Source organism: Musa acuminata, chromosome BXJ3-6 (genome assembly GCF_036884655.1).
Source record: "Musa acuminata AAA Group cultivar baxijiao chromosome BXJ3-6, Cavendish_Baxijiao_AAA, whole genome shotgun sequence".
NCBI lineage: Eukaryota > Viridiplantae > Streptophyta > Magnoliopsida > Zingiberales > Musaceae > Musa > Musa acuminata.
Genome location: NC_088354.1, coordinates 7,947,477 through 7,971,799, shown reverse-complemented (window position 1 = coordinate 7,971,799; position 24,323 = coordinate 7,947,477). Strand labels below are relative to the sequence as shown.

At 36.8% G+C, this 24,323-nt stretch overlaps 3 protein-coding genes across 15 annotated transcripts; all 3 read right to left on the bottom strand.

Moving 5' to 3' along the window:
- Window positions 1-211: 211 nt before the first annotated feature.
- Window positions 212-11,612, bottom strand: LOC135582790 (phosphatidate phosphatase PAH2-like). Of its 9 annotated transcripts, none has more exons than XM_065157199.1 (13): window positions 11,285-11,612; window positions 8,425-11,030; window positions 7,324-7,889; window positions 7,153-7,226; window positions 5,678-5,762; window positions 4,947-5,033; window positions 4,746-4,818; window positions 3,901-3,944; window positions 1,904-2,032; window positions 1,712-1,810; window positions 1,383-1,514; window positions 816-1,133; window positions 212-702 (listed from the first exon to the last, which is right to left on the bottom strand). In XM_065157199.1, the coding sequence occupies exons 2-11, from the start codon at window positions 10,982-10,984 to the stop codon at window positions 1,458-1,460; spliced, it is 3,774 nt and encodes a 1,257-aa protein (XP_065013271.1). In that variant the 5' UTR covers window positions 10,985-11,030; window positions 11,285-11,612; the 3' UTR covers window positions 212-702; window positions 816-1,133; window positions 1,383-1,457. The 9 variants fall into 9 exon arrangements, with proteins under 9 accessions (XP_065013271.1, XP_065013275.1, XP_065013270.1 ...); XM_065157203.1 differs by lacking the exon at window positions 816-1,133 and having other exon boundaries at window positions 7,324-7,677; window positions 7,813-7,889; XM_065157202.1 differs by lacking the exon at window positions 816-1,133 and having other exon boundaries at window positions 339-577; window positions 7,324-7,677; window positions 7,813-7,889; window positions 11,285-11,423.
- Window positions 11,613-12,542: 930 nt separating this feature from the next.
- Window positions 12,543-17,089, bottom strand: LOC103987429 (uncharacterized). Of its 4 annotated transcripts, none has more exons than XM_065153816.1 (7): window positions 16,632-17,089; window positions 15,660-15,717; window positions 14,780-14,860; window positions 14,650-14,685; window positions 14,126-14,365; window positions 13,895-14,033; window positions 12,543-13,245 (listed from the first exon to the last, which is right to left on the bottom strand). In XM_065153816.1, the coding sequence occupies exons 1-7, from the start codon at window positions 16,799-16,801 to the stop codon at window positions 12,776-12,778; spliced, it is 1,194 nt and encodes a 397-aa protein (XP_065009888.1). In that variant the 5' UTR covers window positions 16,802-17,089; the 3' UTR covers window positions 12,543-12,775. The 4 variants fall into 4 exon arrangements, with proteins under 4 accessions (XP_065009888.1, XP_065009892.1, XP_065009890.1 ...); XM_065153820.1 differs by having other exon boundaries at window positions 13,895-13,946; XM_065153818.1 differs by having other exon boundaries at window positions 14,126-14,353.
- A 4,110-nt stretch (window positions 17,090-21,199) lies between these two features.
- On the bottom strand, window positions 21,200-24,323 carry LOC135639958 (uncharacterized). 2 transcript variants are annotated; one of them, XM_065153992.1, is made up of 5 exons: window positions 23,872-24,323; window positions 22,788-22,845; window positions 21,921-22,001; window positions 21,791-21,826; window positions 21,200-21,506 (listed from the first exon to the last, which is right to left on the bottom strand). In XM_065153992.1, the coding sequence occupies exons 1-5, from the start codon at window positions 24,039-24,041 to the stop codon at window positions 21,312-21,314; spliced, it is 540 nt and encodes a 179-aa protein (XP_065010064.1). In that variant the 5' UTR covers window positions 24,042-24,323; the 3' UTR covers window positions 21,200-21,311. The 2 variants fall into 2 exon arrangements, with proteins under 2 accessions (XP_065010064.1, XP_065010065.1); XM_065153993.1 differs by having other exon boundaries at window positions 21,200-21,494.

Sequence of the window (24,323 nt, the reverse complement as noted above, 5' to 3'; positions counted from 1 at the left end):
CTGTACAAAATTCCAAGCTTTTTAGTCTCATAAAAGCATCAGAATAATTAGATAGCAAGATCATCAATGTCCGCATACATTTATCTAATTCCCAACCAAGCTCATCACAAAGTTCACATTTTTGGTAAAATGCGTAGAGGCTTATCAAGTTAACAAGCTCTATTGCTCATTATCATATGTGCCTTCTCACTGAAAGATTTTACGCACTCCATTGTCTCGGAAAAGGAAATAAATGAATAAGTAAACCATGCTGTTCGTAATGCTGTCATTATACATAGCGAACCATGTGAACATTTGTTGCGGCAATATGATGGACCGCTGATCCTTGAAAACTTGCATAATCTAAGACAGAGTAGGGTATTTTATCAACTTCAACTGTCACATGCATCGAAAATTCTGTTCTTTTCTCATGAAGTAGTACATCCAAAGCAATGATGACATTGGTCGAGTGACCTTATAGTAGAAGTATACAAATTTGTTGTGTATGAAAGATCCCGATCCTTGACTTGTTCACGCCCTATGTACATTGTCCGACCACTGGATTATATGCATTTGCCATGACCAACAAGTAATTGGCCTGCAAAAGGTTCAGAATTTTTAGAGTAAATAAAAACAAAATCAAGATCAACAAGATGCTGCCCGCCCGTGATTTGAAGCTATAGTTTGGCGCTGGTTGTTCTTCTTTCAGCTTGAAGTGCCAATCTGTGATTAACGGGAAAGGTTCAGAACGAGCGACATACTTGCATTTCGGGGAGAGCACGGGTTCAGGTCAATAAGCTAAGTTCGGTATTAGGAAGAAACAACAAAGTGCTTACGTTAATTGAGTTCCTTCTTTTGGAGTTAGAGAGCGGACAAAAGGAGTCTCCAAGAAAGAAATGCCATAGGATCACACATTTCAGCAATTGCCACAACCAGCCGATGACTGGCTGGAAATTTTCGTCATTTATGAAAACAGGAAATTCAGATAACATTTCATCCATATTTGTATCACAGTCTCCATAAGGTGGCAGAATACTAGTCCATTCCTACGTAGACATAAGCTACATATTCCTACTGATAATGCAAATGATTTTTCACCTTTCCTGAAATATATGTAGTTGCGCCCTTACTGCTTCCATGTCCGAGTAACTGACCTAGTTGGTTATCATTACGATGATAAAATCATAAATCAGATATTAAAAGAAATCTACCTGTATTTTCCTGATAACATATGCAAGCATTCGTTTCAATTAATTTCCTAATGCAAAATGATATTTCTCCTTTCTTGAAATATGTGCATTAGCACCCTAACTGCTGTTTGAGAATTCGAGTAACTAGCGGTAGTTGGTTATCATCATGGTGATAAATCATAAATCGTATATCAGAAAACAAAAGAAATCTACCTGAATTTTCCTGCATATGTGAGCATTCTTGCGCCAATTGATGTCCTCTTGCTGATAAAGAAATTGTTTTGAGGTTCAAATTTCTACTTCAGGAAGAGGCAATTTCCAAAAATTCCATGAATTGTAGTCCTCCTGAGCAATAATTAAAGAAGATTAGATAATTATCAGATACAATATTGAAATAAACATCTAGGTAAATTGATAACAACAGATGGCGAAGATCATCTGTTATAGATAATATACCTAAAATAAGGCACTATACAACTTCACAAGTTGCAATGAGTTTGAATTTTGAAAGTCTTGAAACTGAAATGATTGCAAGGTCTGACCTGTTCTAATGAGGACATTGGTGGAAAAATTCCATTGACTAGCTCGTGGAGTGAAGCATATGATCTTGTATCAACTCGGCGATTTACTGCGACCTGACCCTGTGTATTAGCAAACAATTATGAAAAAAAATTCAGTCTTCAACATATATCTCATAATTCTATTGCATTCCTCAGAATGACTTGGATATGTACCTTAGGATTGATAATGAAGATCTTGCCTATAGGAATTCCAACCTTGAGGTAACTAATCTCATCAGTATCCCTGTTTCCAAAGCCAGCATAGAATGGATTGCAATCAGGTGGGAAAAGTGCCTTAATAGCCTGAAAAATATGAGGCTCTATGTCATTCTCTAAGTAAAGACCTTCCAGAATCCAGATTTGATAAAATAAACAAACCAAAAATCTGTAAACAATAGATATATATAGAACTATGAAGATTAAGGAAAAATTGACACCTTTTTTTATAAGGAATAACAACATTTACTATTTTCATAAAAAAAGAGTAAAAGAGTCCTGAAGCTACAAAAAAAGGGTAAGTTTTCTCAATAAGTTTGAGTTTCCAAAGAGCTTCTCAGAATCAGCTGTTGAGAAATTGACGTCTTTGTGTACGAATTTCGCCTTGTGGTGTCTAACTATTTGCAAAATCCAACAACAGGCCTACCGTTGCAATATTTTAGGAAGGACAAGGGGACATGACATCTATTTGATGCCTTGATTAGTGAAGACTGCATAATATAAAGTATTTGAATAGTTTTGTACCTATAACTGCAGAAAGTACTTTACATGTAATGTGATACTCAAAAGTAGACAGCTTTTGATTGAACACAAACTCATCCAAATTTAAACCAACCAAGTGGCAAGCAAAAGTCACCGAAGATTGGCCAAACCAGAAAGTTTGTGAAGAATGCTACTCATGAACGACGAGCGATGTCATGAATTCTGTGTAATCATTGAGTACCTTTTAAATTAAGAGAAAAGTTCTATAAGACAATTGTTAGATCAATAATATTTTATGGATTGATTATTGGGATATTACGAAATAATATATACAAAAGGTTTATGTAGTCACGAATCAAGATGAGAATATTGAAATGGATGTGTAAAATTATTATAAAAGATAGGAAAAGATATGTCCTCATTCATAACCAATTAGGTCCAGATTTGATAGAGGATAAAATAGAGGAGACTCGTTTAAGATGGTACTAAGATGTGCTTAAGATGGTCCTGGCATGTGCTAAAGGTACGTACAGTTATTATAGTTAGAAGAGGTATGACAATTACTATTAATGATATGAGAATAGGTAAAGTGACTAAAAGACTTTATATATAAAACCAAGTGTAATTTTAAATAAACCTTGAACTTGGATGGAGTATTTTTGTGTTACCCATGTAGTATCTATTTCCCCTTATCTTTTCCTTGGTTAATAATCTTTTTAGAACAACCATTCTACCATAATCAAATACACAATATAGACAACCAATGGGTTGACTTACCCTCTCTTCGGGTAAAAGAAAGAAATGTAATAGTTAGCACTTCGCACCAAGATTCTTCTACTAAGATATCGTACCAACTTCTCAATTAGAGGATAATGGATGGGGATACAAAACACAATTTTCAACGTGTCTAGAAGATTTAAAAAAGGAATGCCATTGAATTGACTTGTATCAGTTTCTCTAATTATGCAGAAGAGATTGTCAAGCAATGAAAAAAATAGGGAAAAATAAAAAAGACAGAACATAGTAATTATATATTATACATTTATCATAGACAAACCAAGATTCGTCATTGCTTATAAACCATAGAAAGAGAAGCAAACAACTTAAATTAACTACAGATTGATCTTTAATTCAGCAGCAGCACATCCAGATCTAGCATGAAACCCTACATTTTAGGAGCTGGACAACATTTTCTTTTTAGCAGGAAAAAAAATTTTAAAAATATTTAATATTTGTGATATATATAATACTTGTACAGAATCAAAAGTGGGCACTTTGTGATAGAGTTTTTCGAGATTTTCTTAGTTACATACAACACTTCTGAACTCCATAAACAGCACAAAGTATTGGAAAATTAGGAGATCATATCCAGATGTAGCATGTGACTATCGAAGATCAGATAAGAGGAAACTACAGTACAATAAGCAAATGTTTGAAGAAAAAAAAAAACAGCATCAGAGAACAGGACTGACCTCTAGACATGAGATCTTGAATTCATGTGGGGCTCTTCTGATAACTGCAATCAATAAACTCCAGGATTACTCATATCATTTATAAGAGATCAAATTATTAACTCCATTCCTCTCATGAAGCAACTTAATTATATCTTGTAAAACAACTATAGGTAGCAAATTCTGATATGATGTATAAAAATAAAGTTTAACTAATACAAAAAGGTTCCGCACAAGGAGTATGTCTATAGTTTCTATAACAATATTCAACAATCTTAGACTCTTAGTGAAACTTCACTATTGCGAACATCATAGCAAGAGATCTCCTTAGCAATTCAAGAAAATTTGAAATAGGGAAAAAAATGCTGATAATCACCTAGAGGATATAATAGTTACTATATACTTAATGCTGAACTCCCTGACTCTAGTATCAACATTTTTTTTTTATAATTTAAATACTAAAAGGTAAGTACGTGCCAATAGTGATCAATAGGTCAAGGCAAGCTAAGACAAATTCTACAGTCCCCAAATTTGGTTTTTGTAATATATTGGTATCTATTAATGCCCACAGCTATCAAACAATATGTAATCATCAAGACTTCAGAATGCAAAATGGCACATGCCTAGTTATTTGCTCAGACATGTCATAAAAAAGCCTAGAACATTCACATTTCTAACAACCCTAGGTATAAAAGTAGCAAAATCCATAAATTATAGATACATCGGAATTAGCATATCAAATAATTTCCAACAAACAAAGCAAAAGCTGCTTGTACAAGAGAGAATGATAGGAACGAAATAATTCTAAGTTTCCACATGCCTTTTTCATATAGAGACCATTTAAAAAAAAAGACTAGAGTCTAGACCTTCTCTGTAAAGTGAAGGAAAGAGACCATCAGGAGATATGACAACTGGACCATCTGGCAGAGCCTTTCCATCCTGCAAATTGAGACATGGTTAGATCCCAAAAGGTGAAGTACAAAGAGTTCATTGCTGCCTCTGCCACTTACAAACAAGCCACAACTACCAATTACTTATCCTGTGAAAGCCATTTTTTCATGTATCACCTGTTTAAGGTTGAAAAGGAACTGTCGTGTCAGATGAGCCTGTGAAATTGCACGGGCACTGAGAAATAGCAATTGATATCCATTGTCCTGAAAGAAAAAGAGATATTCACTTAATATATGTTTGACACAGAAAATATTGCTGCTTGAACTGAATTTTAATGACTGGGTGCTTCTCTAATTAGTAAGACTCAACACGAAACAAAATCTCATCTAGAGAGTCAAGTTGGAACAAGTATTGCAACCCCTATCATGTTATCTCAAATCAGAATAAATGAAAGCTTCTGGCAGTCAAGACCAATATGCACTGGCAAGTGTGCGCTTTCCATTAAAATGGGATGTCTAGGACATGTGATCAGGACAGGTGCATTATGGTGTCAATTGCAGGCCTGAACGCATGCTAAAATGACAGCAGGACAAATTGTCCCAAAACAATGACAGGTTACACAAGAAGTAACATGATTATGGAGGGAAATAATAATTAATAGAATAGACAGATGAGGTGGTCTAATATGACTTAATGACCTTATGATATATAGTTTGAGGTATTCAAGTTCCTCGAAGACCCAAAAATACCTCCAACTCTCCTAGCTCTACCAACATAATATTCAAATGACAGAATATCTGAAGAAAATTTCAACAACTAATAGTTCTGATATTCGAGTATGGTTAAAGACAGAATAACGTAAAGGCATGAACTGCCCAATGCAGTAAATTGAGAAATTTTTCTAAACCTTGATTGCGGAAAATAAATGAGCAACACCAGTCTGGGACCAATCTATACCAACCAAAGGCATGAACTGCCCAAGAACATCTGATCTGTAAAGTATAGAGCAAAAGCAGATAATCAGCCACAAAATCTCCTAGTCAAAGAAATTTGACCGCCAAAAATAAACAATTGCTATATAAACAATGATTCAGATAAAAGAAACATTTTAGAATGAATAATTTTGTCTCCAAATAATTTTTCTCCACCACCAATTCTGCTGCAACAAATTATGAAACATGTATCCCACAGACTTCTTGCATGCAACATCTACAGAAGAAAAGGACATAACAGACAGGGTACAACTTATGAACTTCATGACTTACTTGATAGTAAAGAACCCAATAAGCATCCAACAATTACATAACGAAAGAATTAGTATGACTTTATAAAGCTTGAAAACTACATATATTTCACAAGTCATAACTTTTAAACCATGCAATCTCAAAGTTTTCACATACAAGCATCTTAGAACAAGAGCAACAAGATTTCGTGAAAGGAATCATTTTAATTATTCATGTCTCCAACTTAAGTGTTAATCTTTACTGCATGTTGTATGCAATACATAGAGACGGTGCCTGATACAAAGCTAAATGGCAGGAAATTCCATGTAGGTGACCCCAAATAGCTGGGATATATAGCTTCTTGTTGTTGTGCATACAAAATCTCAGTTGTGCATCTTTAGCAATGTCTATCATATTAGTGATTAGAAACTGTCAGACAAGCAATCTTCTGAAGTCAGTGAAAAGGAAACTAATCCTGCTTTCTCGAGCATGCTTTGTTTCATAATGTCAATAATATTAGTATTACCAAATGGAACAAGAAATAAATGACAGTATAATCAACTAAACTCTAATAAGTATACACATTGCAAGACTCCATTAGCCTAATGTCATGGTCTATTAATTTCAATCAAAGGAATAAAAGAGCTTCCACACACATCAGAAGATATTGATGAGCAAATCAGAGATCAGGCCAAGACTTCGCAGGCTAAGCCTTTTTTACAAAGCGAATAGATCCAGAAATTAGGACAACAAGAAGTTCACTGTCCTCTAGCTAAAGTTTACCTACTAAGAACAGAATGGATAATAGCCTAACCAGCTCATAAGCATACAAGTTGATCAGAATGCACCATTGACAATCAACATTGGTTACATGGCTTATCCATAGAAAAAGCAAGTGTTTCATATATTAATATCAGCAAATCCATGTCTAAGAGATGGATCCCTGAAATCATGTCAGTAGGCCATAATATACAACAATTTACAAGAAACAGGGTATCTGACATGATTCAAGGGCCCACTACTGTTCCATCCCACTGCTTGCTACAACCCCAAAATAAGGATGAATGTTATCTGAGACAAGGTAGCCAAAGAATGAGTTGGCCACAGTAAAAGAAAGCAGCACACAAGCATGTCTAATTAGAACTAGTATAGTGCTTACCTGGTGATAGTTCCATCTACATCAGAGATAACTATCCGAGTATTCCATTTCCAAAGATATATCCTTGCATCAACCTATTCAATATGATTAATTAGGTACTATTTAGACGAATGTGATGAAAAAAAGAGAGATTGAACACATTATAAAAGAAGAAACAATGACTGGGAGAACCTGCTGTGATCCAAGCACTGGTGTTGAGAAACTAAACGTAACCACATTCTGGCCCTCTTTGAGATTCAAGGAAGCAATTTCGTCAGATGTTGGAGTAAGTGACTGCACCTTCTTAGAGTTCTTGGCTTGCAGCATGTCACTTTGTTGAGTCATGTTTCCAATCCCTTGGGAAGCCAGATCCACATCCATCTCATTGGTACCTTTAGAGGTTGCGTGAGCATCGCTTATGGTCTTGGACCTTTTCAAGAAAGGCCATAGCCAACTCCCTCGAGATGGTGTGATGCTTCTAGAAGCTCCATTTTTTTCCTCGTCTCCATCCACAGGTATCATACCTTGAGGTTCCAATATTATTTCCTGACCAAAACAAACCATTCCCAAGATAATAGGTGCAGCTGCATTCCATGGAAAGTATCTATCACCAATTCTGACAACAAGTTTTTCATTCTTCAAAAGAGACGGACCCAAAGCAGAAAATTGCTCCAAATTCACCTTTTCAGCATCAAATACTTGACGAGCTGCACCTGCTCCCATCCCTTCAAATAACAATTGCTTGCAGAGGGATAACTCTGCATGAAGCATTCAACATAAAAACCATTAGGATAACTTTCCATAAACTTGATCATATACTTGAATTTAATGCTATAATTGGATAATCATTTACACTTGATTGGAGTAGGAACGATAGATGCAAGCTCTTTGCTGAACAACTCTCCTAAGTGACCCAATATATGATTTCTTAAAGCATAAACACATACAGGATCATGTGCAGTGATCTAGAATCTATAAAAGACACTTTTGCAACAACCAATACAAAATCATCAATACATTCATCCAGCTCTGACTACTTTGGTTAAAGTCAATCTTAGTAAAACTATGGGATACTGTTATGATATTATCTACAGTATCATTCCATATAATAAATCATGCACTATCATGATGAATAGTCAACCATATCATGTCATGTTTGACAAATTTTGCTTCTGATGTATACTAGCCTACATGGAACTTCGCATATTATGTATCCTAATCCTTCCATATGATAATTGTTTTTGATATTTATGTTAATATGATGTCAAAAATGTCTAAGGCAAACTTATTTACCAACGGTGGGATTTGCCAAAGTGCCTTTCTGTTCCTCCTCATTTTGAGCAGAGCTAGCAGTAGCAGCAGCAACAGATGTATATCCTAGCATTGCTTCTGTTTGAAGCTCTGCCACCAACCTTGAAGAGCTAGAATCTTCGTTCTTAAGCATGTCCAGCTTACATATGTCAGTTTTTGATTCCAATGAGCAACTCATTGAGCATAGATCTGATCCTTCGAGATCCTTAATATGACTACGAATAACAGGCAATGATCTAGATGATAGTTCAGGTTCTCGAGAACTTGTCTTGCATCCCTGGATACTTATTGGACTAGAAGGAGATATTAGAACATCAGAAATTCCCTCCAGAGGCTGTTTAGGGTTCTTTATTTGCAGGTCTTGCTCTTCTAGATCACAGCATGCAGTGGATGTCAGCTGATGTTCAGCATGAACAACCTTGTTATTGTTTGATAGCTCAGCGTCAATATCTTTCATATTAAAATTGTCGATATCACTAAATGGAAATTGAACATCTTCCAAGATGTCAGAGCAGGGAACATGATATTCTGCTACTTCTGTAGGGCTAGAGATACCAAAATCTTGAGCAACATTAATCTCCTCAAAAGAATAGGACCTCTTCAGATTAATACCTACATCAAAATTTCCTATTTCTTGAGTTACATTGCTCGAGTTGCAAGAATTAGGTATATCACAAATGCTATGTGATTCTGCAGAAGAACCAGAATTAAGTGGATCATTTGATACATAAAATGGAAAAGAGGTGACTTGAGCAGCTTTTCTTTCCCTCATCTGATGGTGATTCCCAAAGAGATCAATTTGCTGAAAGTCAGTTTCTTTGTCATGAGAAGATTCCTCTGCAATAACATCCGTAGATATGACTTCATCTTCACAGCTTAGCAACTGTGGATTGTATAAAGAGGGAATACAACTTGAGAATTGTTCAGAGCTTAAATTGGAAACAGATTCAGTAATAAACACACTGTTATCTGAATCCTCAAATGCCCCATTTCTGGTATAGTCACATTGCAATTTTTCAAACACATAAGACTCACTAACTCTAGATGTTTCCAAGCCCTGGTCATGGCAACAATCTGAATTTTCTTTACTCAATGATGCACTTGATGCTAACAGGTCATTTACTTCTTGAACCATGTTGCTAGTGTCGCACAAAAATCCATTCTCACATTGCTCAGCCCCAATAGAAAGAAAGTCCAAATGCCCAGAAGGCTTGTCATCCGAAAAATTAATTCTAGTAACTGACCTTTCAACAGTCTCATGGTAGCTGGAAGAAGTAATTCCATTTCTGTCACTATCACATGTAAAAATGCCTCCTGTTGAACCCACAGAGCTTCCAGTATGCAATTGTTGTGTGTCATCGTAATATGCAGCTGAACCAGGATTCTGGGTATCAATCTTGTCTGATTGTGTTGTCACCGATTCTGAGATCAAATTGTTTCTATCAGTTGTATCACTAACCACCAAGGTAGAAATCTGCACAACCATTTCTTGGGAGGTTTCCTCTTCGGAATTCTTTTCAGAAAGCATGAGGTTCCTATGTGCATCACCTATTTCCTCATCATGTGAAACAAAAGCATCACAAGAAGTTGCATCAAAATCTAAGTTAGGCTCGACAATAGGGTTCCTAAAGACAAATTCAGAGTTACTTTGATCAGAGATTTCCCTATCACCAGTCTCAGATGTATATGTCTCTGTGGTTTCCTCAGTGACTCTTGGACATGAAGGGTCATTATCTCTTTCTTCTTCTGAACAACTTCTGCTTGAAATGCTTATCCTAAAATCATCATCCATCCCTTCACCATGAGAAACGAGCTTTTCATCACCATGTAAGTCATCATTTGGCAAAATTGTCTGAGAATCATGTTCTTCATCAGCAACACAAACATTAATCTCGCTATCCTCAGATGATTTTACCTGAGTACTGTCAGATCTCTGGTCATTGGGCTTCAGATTGGTTGACCACTTCACTTCCAAGAGGTCAGCTGCAATCTCTGCACGCTCCATTGAGCTAACCCTGTCCACATTTCCGCCCTTACCGTTTTCCTTGATCGACTTCCGTCCAAACATAAGTCCTAAGATCGCTGATCGTCTTGAACTTGTTCGAGTCACAAGCTTACCGTTCCCATTATCCACCCGGGTGACTAGCTCCTTTTGTCCACCCTCTACATCAAAGCTCCGTATCTTTTTAAATCCCCCATTCTTCACCCTTTCCTCTGTCTCATCCCCAGAAGTTGGTGGTGACAAGACGGGTTCTGGTTCCCCAGCTTCCGCATCCCTGAGGAAGAAGGCCTCTCCTTTATGGTCCAAGAACATATTGAATCCAGCTTCAACGCCATTAACAGATATCCTGACAATTTTTTCTTTTGTCTTCAAGACACCTTGAAACTTCCCGAACCGGACATACCACGGCGAGGACTTGTAGCTCCCATCTTGCTGCTGGACAACGATGATGTCCACCGCTCCTCCGAATGGATGAAAGGGGCCCGAGACGGTGTACACCCCCCGGGAGATGTAGCTGCCGATCTTCCCCACGGCATACATCTTCTTCCCCTATGTCCACCTTCCGCACAGTTACAAATCATAAAACCTACAAAGAATTCACGTTTCGCCAACAAATGACCGGCAGGAAGAGACTCAGTCGAAGGAACCCTCAACAAGCCCGGACTCAGCAGATCAGAGAAACCGTCATCACAAGCAAAAAAGACTGGCAAAATCAGACCATCCTGACGAAATCTCCAAGAATCCGGAAAAAAGAACGTCGAAGATGTCCAAAACTCGAAGAATTACATGGGAAACAACAAATCAATAAGAAGAAAGGAGAACAAAAGTAGATCAACGAACCACGAAATCTCTGCAAGATGCGATCTTTACGAAGCTCTAGACCACAAATACCTCCTCTGACACGGAAATGAGCAGAAGAAGGTAAAATGACCAACCCAAACACCTCCCTAGACTCAAGCCCACATTCCGAACCGTCGTCTTTGTAGGAGCCACGGGGCCCAATTGCGACGCCGTCTGGCTAACAACAGCGAAGGGATCGAAGCATATTCGGATCCAAGAAATTCCAGGGTGAAGGGGCGACACCGATCTGACTCCCGCGGCTAACAACGCCCCCTCACCCCCAGCGACCGAAATCTCAAACGCAAAACTCCTCCTTTTAACATCTGGCATTCCTTTGGAGTGCGAGCCCAAGAAAGATCGGTGGGGATTTCGGGTTACATTCGCGCTTCCGAGATCGAATCCACCGTCGATTTTGCCTTCGTGGTTCGCACATTAAATCCACCGTCGATTTCCGAGGCCTTCGGGACTCTCAGAATAAGCGAATGCCACAAGACGTTAAATGTCGCTTGCGGTGTCGAAGAGGATAACAGATCATAAAAAGAAATATGTTTTCGTATTTATTCTTCTAAATTTAAATTTAACACACATCCTTCAAAACCTAAAAACTTGTCTAAACATTATCGTAGTTAATCTTTTTAACCCTTGTAAATTAATTATTTGTTCTTTAAAATCTCATTATAATGCAAAAAAACATTATATTATTTTAAATATTTTATATATTTTAAATGAAAATTAAAATATTTGAAATGGTGAATGATACTTATAAGCATAAAAATTCAAACCTCGGCTGTCCAAGAGGCAATAATAGTAGGCATTTGATACGCTCATTGTTTAATGAAACCTGGATATAATAATATAGGATATGGGAATGAACAATGAAGCAATGGTATCTGCATCAGGAAGACTTAGATACAGTATGCTCATGGGCAAAAAGGCAACCCTCATCCAAGTTTCTATGGCAACAACAAAGTAGTTTTCATTTTATGAATTAAGATAAGACATCAAAGCAATACTCTTATAAAACAGATCATTCAGGTCCCAGGACCTAGGAATGACAAGATACAATTTCTGGCACTGAACTGGTCGATACAGATCTGATCAAGTTCTTCCATGTAAATAAGTCTCTGAATTCATCATATCAGTCAACACAAATTCAATGTCATGCTGGATTAGTAAAATTGTTTTCCTTCTCGGCGCCGATTCTTCCTGGAAGAGGATGATGTTTCTCAAGGAAAAAAAAATTTTCAGTGGCAACTGATGATTTTGTATCGGCTGAGTCAAATTTATGCTCTGCGATGAAAACAAATGATCTTACAAATATCTGTTGTTAGGAACATTACACAATCGTTCTTCCACAGAACAAAAACTACACGCTTCGAAGTTACTGTACATTCCTTTAAGCCTTCTTATTTCTTCTAGTTCAAGAAATGAGAAAATATTAGCATTCATCAGATTCCGCAGAAAACTTGGTTTCCTTTTGAGTCAAAAATTCTACAATCGAGATCGCCGTATGCATTTCATTGGAAAAAAAGGACCACGTGGACGATGAGCAGAAGCAAATTTTGGCCTCCCGTTCAACGAGGCGGAGGGCTTTATGTCCCAGCCTTCTATATTCTTAGGAACACACACATCAAAAAGCAACTGGCCCAGAACACCATGAGCATTGATGCTTGGTATGTTCTGCATGTGGAACAGCTCTCCAGTCTGCAAGCTTGATTCTTTAGTACCATTGTACTCCATGGAGCTTGGCAAGAAAAAATGATCACTTGGATCAATTGCTACTCTTTTTAGGCTCTCATTAGAACTCGCTGCGACTTTATGAAGATTGCAAACTGACTGAGATATTGAATGACACTGCAAACCCTGTGATTTTTTCCTTCTGTGTGAATAGACAGTAGCTGCCTTGACAAGCAACTCAGACACACCAGCTCTATAATCAGATGCATGAAGGTTGTAATGACCTGTAAAAAGAATGGTTAATCCAAATCATGAACAAATTCTACTATAAAATCTTAAAGGCACTGACATGGAAGCAAATAGAACATAAAAATCACCACCCCAAAGGAAAGATCCTGGTGTACAAATTGACGTGCCATTAATCAATAGCAAGCCAAGATTTAAAATTTTCATCTTGGCTTCTTTTTTGGCCAGTGGCGAGATGAAATAGCTAATGTAACAATAACAAGCTGGTGCCACTCGCGTATGGGCCGGCCGTCGGATTACTGTTGTATAATAAGATTATGCAGTCTGAGTTCTTTTACTTGCAGAACCATTCTCATGTTGATTAGAAAAGCCTAAAATATTGTGTAAATCCAGACAAGATCTGCATTAGATATTAGCAATTCAGAAGAACATTTTGAATATGATATCTAACATGTCAAACAAACTTGTCTCAATCTTCTAGGACCACCTTGTGTCAGTGTTCATCTTAGTCAGCTTTTAGCATAACTATCTCTGGACATTAAATGACTGAATTACTACCATAATAAATGTAAACCGTAAATTATTCTTATTTGATATTGACTCAAACAAGAACCATAAATGTTAAACTGCCAAGACCTTCAAAAGCATCCTTAAGACATCGCTAACTAAATTAACAACTAAACATACCTACATGCAGCGAGCTGTTCCATTTTATTAGTTTAACATCACCACCAAGTTCCTGCAGATGTTGAGCAAAATTACAGATGACTTGGAAGGGAGCAAGTTCATCATCTTCGGAACAAAATATGAGGAATGGGCCAACATTCTGCATGATATTGTTTACTTATTCAATTAGAAGAAGAAAGTGGATAGCTTTAATGAAGATAAGCAGATGTGGGAAAGAAAATGGAGCCTTACAACTGAAGAATACAGAGTCTGCCAATAGTCAGCACGTTCTGCTTCAAATCTGCTTATGAAGAGAGTGTCCAGGCCAGTTGCCAAGGCTTTTGCCATCCATGACACAACTCTAGGAGGGCGGGGCCTTTTCAGAACAGATGGATGAAGAACAAATCGAGTGCCCAAATCACTTGTAAAGTCTACTGGAGTGGAGTCATATATTTGTCCACATAAAGAGTCTTTTACAAGCTGATAGTCGTGCTTTAAGAAATAAAGAAGATATTAACTTCAGCAAAATATACTTCAGTTGCAAGTAATAAGAGAAAATAAATAAATCTCACAGTCATTATCATGCTTATAATTAGATCTAAGCTATCTGCACTAAGCTACAATAAAGCAATAAACAAATCAAAATTATCTCACTATCAGCTCTAACACATCATGGGTCAGTAGTTGCCAATTGTAACAAGTCCTACAAAAATATTGCATAGAGACAAGTCACAACAAACAAGTTAGAATTTTTAAATTAAGGAACAAGAATATACCAGATCAAGTTGTCCTTTGCACTGTTGGTCAATCAGCTGGAATGAAGAAAGATGCTAATGCTTATTATTAAAGTTGATTAAATTAAGAAACTAAAGTCAAGGAACAGTTGTGTATTGGAAGAAAACAGACCTGAAGAACTTTGTACATGCATCCTTTCGGTCCCCCAGAAAAAGCAGCGAATACAATGGGTGATGGACTAATCTTAAGTTCCTGTTACTCCAATGCAAAAGAAAAAAAAAATGTCATGATGGCTATTTAATGATGATCTGTTAACATACAACAATAAGGCCTAATCTCCAGACCACTTAATGGATCTATACTTCAATAAGTCTCTGAACATCCTAGTGTAACCCAGGTATAGATGGAAACTCAGATATAGCGAATGCACCACCAAGCCAACCACAGATGTTGGTCTGTATGTCGATCACTGATCAGTAAAGACAAAAATTAGCCCTAGACCTCCAAATCAAACCACATTTTTCACTGAATAATCTCCTTGTTCTGGTGTTTACTTCACAGTCTCCGGTTACTGCTATTTGGTAAAAAATGCTGTCTTAAAAAACATTGAATAAGAGAAGGAAATCTAAGTTAAGATCTACATACTCGAGCCAGTAGCATGTGACAGACTGTGGTCACCATGCCAATACTTTCAGGCCAATTTAGTCACAAAGATAATAAGACCGATGCCCTTTTGGCACGAAATGGCAATAATTGATTAAGACAGTTTGTGAGAGTCCTGGTTCATCACTCCTCACGACCAGTAGAACTATTTGGAAATGGATCGGGTTGGTTTCCTCTCGAGAAAAGTATGGCAAAGAGAGAGGGCAGGAAGGAAGAGAATAAGCAAGAGGATGAGCAAGGCTTTATCACAAAATTCTGGGATCCAAAATTCAGATCATTACATGCCAACATGAGCTATGATTACATGCAATACTCATAAGTTCATATTTTCCACAGTATATGCACATATAAAATCCCCTGCATATAGCTACCGGATCAATATAATCACCTGAAGAAGCTCTCTGAGTACACCATCAGCTAGTGATGCGGCCTTCTCAGGTAAAAACCTGCATAAATCATTGATTTATGGGCTCAAAAGGAGTTTTCACACACTGATATATGATATAACCATAGTAGAGAATGGTTTCTGCACATTAATCACTCTAGTTATGTGTTTTAGCACGTATACCCGCAAAATAATATTTGCACGTATACTCTAGATATCAGAAATTTTACTGATAATAGAAACAAACATCTAATGGAGAAATACCAGTTGGACATACTATTTCTCTTTCTAGAATACATTTGATGGTAAGATGAAGATGAAAAGTGTTGCTGGACTAACTAATCTTATTTAAGCTGATATCCCAAAACGATACCACCTTACACTTGAACCAATAATGAAGGCAGATAGTCAGGTACTTTATTTCTCATACTGTTTCTATGTTCTTCACTATGCTGCTACATGCTCGATGATGTCATTATCCTGGCTAATAGACAAAAATTTTATCATGTCGGCTAATATTAAATGGTAATTTAGAAAGATATGAAGTTGCGAGTCAGTGATGTTAAAGCAGGTGCATGTTCTCGCTAAATTTTCAGAACTGCAAATCAAGATAATGGATTCATGCATAAATTTGAAAAGGTAGCAAATTACATCTAAGGTCCTCATTGAAGTGTCTCATTTGTTCTGTTTATCCTTAGCTCTTTGACATAAAATTACAAATCAACATACTCGCCTTAAGAAACCAGCAAAAATGTCAAAGTTGCAAATTTGATGCACAAAAAACATGGCCCAACCACAAATCCAAAATATAGAAAAGAAAAGGGAGAAATCCTGCTTTCTTCTGTTCATAACACTTCAAGAAATCAAGCAGACTACGATTGCTTGACCAGAAAAATCTCTCGATGTAAATTCCCTGCCCTTACGCGTAAGTAATCGGATGAGGGGGAAAACGAGAAGGAAAAAGTTGACACTTACAAGGTGAGGAAATCGATATGGCAGACGAGCGACCGCCAGCCGAAGGACGAGTAGAGCTGCACGTAGGGCTTCAAGTGCCTCTCCTGGCTCGACAACCACGCGAACACCACCACGATCCCCTCCCTCCCCTCCTTACTCCCCCAGTAGAACCGCCCTCCGTCCCACCACATCTCCTACAATTCAAATCCAGGGCTTCCTCCGATCCGCACGATTCCCTCCCGATACCACCACGCGGCCGTCGATCGCGATTCCACAATCCGACCGAAAGAAAACCTACTCTCTTTGATTGGAAGGGACCAGGGGTAGGAGCGTCGAAGGGTTAGTATCCAGTTGCCGGGCGGCGGTGGTGCGAGAGTCAATGGATTTTTCCTCGGGAGACAACACTTCGGAGGTGGGGGAGAGGCTGAAAGAGGTGACGTCTCTTCTTTTGTGGGTGGGATGCTCCGACGAGGACTAATTGCTCTAATCTCTCTCCTTTTTATCCCCTTTTTTCCTGTTATTTATTAGGTAAATTCATAAAAAAAAATCTTTTTCTTTTTTTCAGAAATCCTCCTTTCTATAAATAAAAATTATAAAACACCATCATTTTTATTACTCTTATGGATCCTTATTGCTCCCCCTCTTTACCTATCACCCCTAAATATCTTCATCGATACTTATGATAGTTTTTATATGTGAGCCCCTCTATCCTTCATTTGTCATCTTTATTGTTCTTGACGAGGTTATGGGTAAGAACGAAAAAAATGAGATATACGAATAAATAATAATAATAATAATAATAATAAAATAATTATTCAAGTTAGGGAGGTGAGGGTAATAATATAAGATAAAGATAATAGGTAGAAAGTGATAAGACTGATGAGCAAATACATAGACGATCAAGTGTGGAGCCGATTCTCGATAGTCCTATTTTTGTCCTCTTTTACTATCATATTTTGTGCAAGAGAAGAGACAGTGGCTCAGTAACCGAATAAATACATCTTTTTCTTCTTTCCTTCGTTAATTAAACTTGAGAGATAACCATATATCGTAGAATAAATATAATGTGATTTTCATGATGGTCATATATTTCTTATTTGGTTTTCATATAATATTTCAAGCTAAGTAGTTGAGATAATTATGAGAAATTTTTTATTTTTTTCGTGAATTTGATTCACTCTTTTTTTTCCAATTGATTCAAAATTAATGGTTGTCATTCCAAGGGAGGAATCATAACCAAACCTTCTCTCAATTTTGGTTTAGTTTAGAATTATGAAACTATTAATCGATTTGACATTTGAGTAGTTTATTGAGAAAAGATTAATTTATAAATGAGGGTGTTGGTGCGAGAGTCAATGGATTTTTCCTCAGGAGACAACACTTCGGAGGTGGGGGAGAAGTTAAAGGAGGTGATGTATCTTCTTTTGTGGGTGGGATGCCTCGATGAGGACCAATTGCTCTAATCTCTCTCCTTTTTATCCCCTTTTTTTCTATTATTTATTAGGTAAATTAACAAAAAAAAATCTAATTTTAATTATTATTTTTTTTACAGAAATCCTCCTTTCTATAAATAAAATTCATAAAACACCCTCATATTTATTGCTCTCATAGATTTTTATTGCTCCCCCTCTTTACCTATCACCCCTGAATATCTTCGTCGGTACTTATGATAGTTTTTATATATGAGCCCCTCTATCCTTCGTTTGTCATCTTCATTGTCCTGGGCAAAACGAAAAGAATGAGATATATAAATAAAATAATAATAATAATAGAAAAAAATAATTTAAGTTAGGGAGGTGAGGGTAATAATATAAGGTAAAGATAATAGGTAGAAAGTGACGATGCTCATGAGCAAAGGCATAGGCGATCAAGTGTGGAGCCGATTCTCGACAGTCCTATTTTGTCCTCTTCCACTACCATAGATATGATGATAAAAAAAAAAGACCTTGATACCCTATTCATTGACAATGTTATTATGTTAGGACAAAATTAAGATACGTCATTAGAAAAGAGAGACGAGGCGAGAGCATCGTGCAAGAGAAGAGATAGTGGCTCAGTAACCGAATAAAAACATATTTTTATTCTTTCCTTTGTTAATTAAACTTGAGAGATAACAATAAACCGTAGAATAAATGCGATGTGATTTTCACGATGATCATATATTTCTTATTTGGTTTTCATATAATATTTCAAGCTAAGTAGTTGAGATAATTATGAGAAAAATTTTATTTTTTTCATGAATTTGATTCACTTTTTTTTTCCAATTGATTCAAAATTAATGGTTGTCATTCCAAGGGAGGAATCATAACCAAACCTTCTCTCCATTTTGGTTTAGTTTAGAATTATGAAACTATTAATCGATTTGGTATTTGAGTAGTTTATTGAGAAAAGATTAATTTAGAAATGAGGGTGTTGTTGTGAATTTTTCCTCGGGAGACAACACTTCGAAGGTGGGGGAGAAGTTGAAGGAGGTGACATCTCTTCTTTTGTGGGTGGGATGCCCCGATGAGGACCAATTGCTCTAATCTCTCTCCTTTTTATCCCCTTTTTTTCTATTATTTATTAGGTAAATTATCAAAAAAAATCTAATTTTAATTTTTTTTTTTTTTCAGAAATCCTCCTTTCTATAAATAAAATTCATAAAACACCCTCATATTTATTGCTCTTACATATCTTTATTGCTCCCCCTCTTTACCTATCACCCCTGAATATCTTCGTCGGTACTTATGATAGTTTTCATATATGAGCCCCTCTATCCTTCGTTTGTCATCTTCATTGTCCTGAGCAAAACAAAAAGAATGAGATATATGAATAAAAAAAAAATAATAATAATAGAAAAAAATAATTTAAGTTAGGGAGGTGAGGGTAATAATATAAGGTAAAGATAATAGGTAGAAAGTGACGATGCTCATGAGCAAAGGCATAGGCGATCAAGTGTGGAGCCGATTCTCGACGGTCCTATTTTGTCCTCTTTCACTACCATAGATATGATGATAATAAAAAAAAAAAAAATCTCGATACCCTATTCCTTGACGATGTTATTGTGTTAGGACAAAATTAAGATACGTCATTAGAAAAGAGAGACGAGGCGAGAGCATTGTGCAAGAGAAGAGATAGTGGCTCAGTAACCAAATAAAAACATATTTTTATTCTTTTCTTTGTTAATTAAACTTGAGAGATAACAATAAACCGTAGAATAAATGCGATATGATTTTCGTGATGATCATATATTTCTTATTTGGTTTTCATATAATATTTCAAGCTAAGTAGTTGAGATAATTATGAGAAATTTTTTATTTTTTTCATGAATTTGATTCACTTTTTTTTTTTTTTCCAATTGATTCAAAATTAATGGTTGTCATTCCAAGGGAGGAATCATAACCAAACCTTCTCTCCATTTTGGTTTAGTTTATAATTATGAAACTATTAATCGATTTGGCATTTGAGTAGTTTATTGAGAAAAGATTAATTTAGAAATGAGGGTGTTGTTGTGGATTTTTCCTCGGGAGACAACACTTCGAAGGTGGGGGAGAAGTTGAAGGAGGTGACATCTCTTCTTTTGTGGGTGGGATGCCCCGATGAGGACCAATTGCTCTAATCTCTCTCCTTTTTATCCCCCTTTTTCTGTTATTTATTAGGTAAATTAACAAAAAAAAAATCTAATTTTAATTTTTTTTTTTTACAGAAATCTTCCTTTTTATAAATAAAATTCATAAAACACCCTCATTTTTATTACTCTTACATATCCTTATTGCTCCCCCTCTTTACCTATCACCCCTGAATATCTTCGTCGGTACTTATGATAGTTTTCATATATGAGCCCTTCTATCATTCGTTTGTTATCTTCATTGTCCTGGGTAAAACGAAAAGAATGAGATATATGAATAAAATAATAATAATAATAATAGAAAAAAATAATTTAAGTTAGGGAGGCGAGAGTAATAATATAAGATAAAGATAATAAGTAGAAAGTGACGAGGCTCATGAGCAAAGGCATAGGCGATCAAATGTGGAGCCGATTCTCGACGGTCCTATTTTGTCCTCTTCCACTACCATAGATATGATGATAAAAAAAAGATCTTGATACCCTATCCATTGACGATGTTGTTGTGTTAGGACAGAATTAAGATACGTCATTAGAAAAGAGAGACGAGACGAGAGCATTGTGCAAGAGAAGAAAAGAGAGACGAGGCGAGAGCACTGTGCAAGAGAAGAGATAGTGGCTCATAATCAGTAATCGAATAAAAACATATTTTTCTTCTTTCCTTTGTTAATTAAACTTGAGATATAACAATAAACCGTAGAATAAATGCGATATGATTTTCTTGATGATCATATATTTCTTATTTGGTTTTCATATAATATTTCAAGCTAAGTAGTTGAGATAATTATCAGAAAAATTTTATTTTTTTCATGAATTTAATTCACTTTTTTTTTTCCAATTGATTCAAAATTAATGGTTGTCATTCCAAGGGAGGAATCATAACCAAACCTTCTCTCGATTTTGGTTTAGTTTAGAATTATGAAACTATTAATCGATTTGGCATTTGAATAGTTTATTGAGAAAAGATTAAATATAGAGTCCTAACTCAATAGAAGAAGAAAGTGGATAGCTTTAATGAAGATAAGCAGATGTGGGAAAGAAAATGGAGCCTTACAACTGAAGAATACAGAGTCTGCCAATAGTCAGCACGTTCTGCTTCAAATCTGCTTATGAAGAGTGTCCAGGCCAGTTGCCAAGGCTTTTGCCATCCATGACACAACTCTAGGAGGGTGGGGCCTTTTCAGAACAGATGGATGAAGAACAAATCGAGTGCCCAAATCACTTGTAAAGTCTACTGGAGTGGAGTCATATATTTGTCCACATAAAGACTCTTTTACAAGCTGATAGTCGTGCTTTAAGAAATAAAGAAGATATTAACTTCAGCAAAATATACTTCAGTTGCAAGTAATTAGAGAAAATAAATAAATATCACAGTCATTATCATGCTTATAATTAGATCTAAGCTATCTGCACTAAGCTACAATAAAGCAATAAACAAATCAAAATTATCTCACTATCAGCTCTAACACATCATGGGTCAGTAGTTGCCAATTGTAACAAGTCCTACAAAAATATTGCATAGAGACAAGTCACAACAAACAAGTTAGAATTTTTAACTTAAGGAACAAGAATATACCAGATCAAGTTGTCCTTTGCACTGTTGGTCAATCAGCTGGAATGAAGAAAGATGCTACTGCTTATTATTAAAGTTGATTAAATTAAGAAACTAAAGTCAAGGAACAGTTGTGTATTGGAAGAAAACAGACCTGAAGAACTTTGTACATGCATCCTTTCGGTCCCCCAGAAAAAGCAGCGAATACAATGGGTGATGGACTAATCTTAAGTTCCTGTTACTCGGATGCAAAAGGAAAAAAAATGTCATGATGGCTATTTAATGATGATCTGTTAACATACAACAATAAGGCCTAATCTCCAGACCACTTAATGGATCTATACTTCAATAAGTCTCTGAACATCCTAGTGTAACCCAGGTATAGATGGAAACTCAGATATAGCGAATGCACCACCAAGCCAACCACAGATGTTGGTCTGTATGTCGATCACTGATCAGTAAAGACAAAAATTAGCCCTCGACCTCCAAATCAAACCACATTTTTCACTGAATAATCTCCTTGTTCTGGTGTTTACTTCACAGTCTCCGGTTACTGCTATTTGTTAAAAAATGCTGTCTTAAAAAACATTGAATAAGAGAAGGAAATCTAAGTTAAGATCTACATACTCGAGCCAGTAGCATGTGACAGACTGTGGTCACCATGCCAACACTTTCAGGCCAATTTAGTCACAAAGATAATAAGACCGATGCCCTTTTGGCACGAAATGGCAATAATTGATTAAGACAGTTTGTGAGAGTCCTGGTTCATCACTCCTCACGACCAGCAGAACTATTTGGAAATGGATCAGGTTGGTTTCCTGTGGAGAAAAGTATGGCAAAGAGAGAAGGTAGGAAGGAAGAGAATGAGCAAGGCTTTATCACAAAATTCTGGGATCCAAAATTCAGATCATTACATGCCAACATGAGCTATGATTACATGCAATAATCATAAGTTCATATTTTCCACAGTATATGCACATATAAAATACCCTGCATATAGCTACCGGATCAATATAATCACCTGAAGAAGCTCTCTGAGTACACCATCAGCTAGTGATGCGGCCTTCTCAGGTAAAAACCTGCATAAATCATTGATTTATGGGCTCAAAAGGAGTTTTCACACACTGATATATGATATAACCATAGTAGAGATTGGTTTCTGCACATTAATCACTCTAGTTATGTGTTTTAGCACGTATACCCGTAAAATAATATTTGCATGTACACCACTCTAAATCTCCTTTCTTCGAGCATGTATACTTACTTTAGTGTGCCAACCAAAAGGAATCAGGAAGTGTTTGTTGTGGTTGAGGCATCCAGCTTTTGGCAATAAATGACAAAAGATATCAGAAATTTTACTGATAATAGAAACAAACATCTAATGGTGAAATACCAGTTGGACATACTATTTCTCTTTCTAGAATACATTCGATGGTAAGATGAAGATGAAAAGTGTTGCTGGACTAACTAATCTTATTTAAGCTGATATCCCAAAACGATACCACCTTACACTTGAACCAATAATGAAGGCAGATAGTCAGGTACTTTATTTCTCATACTGTTTCTATGTTCTTCACTATGCTGCTACATGCTCGATGATGTCATTATCCTGGCTAATAGACAAAAATTTTATCATGTCGGCTAATATTAAATAGTAATTCAGAAAGATATGAAGTTGCGAGTCAGTGATGTTAAAGCAGGTGCATGTTCTCGCTAAATTTTCAGAACTGCAAATCAAGATAATGGATTCATGCATAAATTTGAAAAGGTAGCAAATTTCATCTAAGGTCCTCATTGAAGTGTCTCATTTGTTCTGTTTATCCTCAGCTCTTTGACATAAAATTACAAATCAACATACTCGCCTTAAGAAACCAGCAAAAATGTCAAAGTTGCAAATTTGATGCACAAAATACATGGCCCAACCACAAATCCAAACTATAGAAAAGAAAAGGAAGAAATCCTGCTTTCTTCTGTTCATAACACTTCAAGAAATCAAGCAGACTACGATTGCTTGACCAGAAAAATCTCTCGATGTAAATTCCCTGCCCTCACGCGTAAGTAATCTGATGAGGGGGGAAAACAAGAAGGAAAAAGTTGACACTTACAAGGTGAGGAAATCGATATGGCAGACGAGCGACCGCCAGCCAAAGGACGAGTAGAGCTGCACGTAGGGCTTCAAGTGCCTCTCCTGGCTCGACAACCACGCGAACACCACCACGATCCCCTCCCTCCCCTCCTTACTCCCCCAGTAGAACCGCCCTCCGTCCCACCACATGTCTTACAATTCAAATCCAGGGCTTCCTCCGATCCGCACGATTCCCTCCCGATACCACCACGCGGCCGTCGATCGCGATTCCACAATCCGACCGAAAGAAAACCTACTCTCTTTGATTGGAAGGGACGAGGGGTAGGAGCGTCGAAGGGTTAGTATCCAGTTGCCGGGCGGCGGTGGTGCGAGAGTCAATGGATTTTTCCTCGGGAGACAACACTTCGGAGGTGGGGGAGAGGCTGAAGGAGGTGACGTCTCTTCTTTTGTGGGTGGGATGCCCCGACGAGG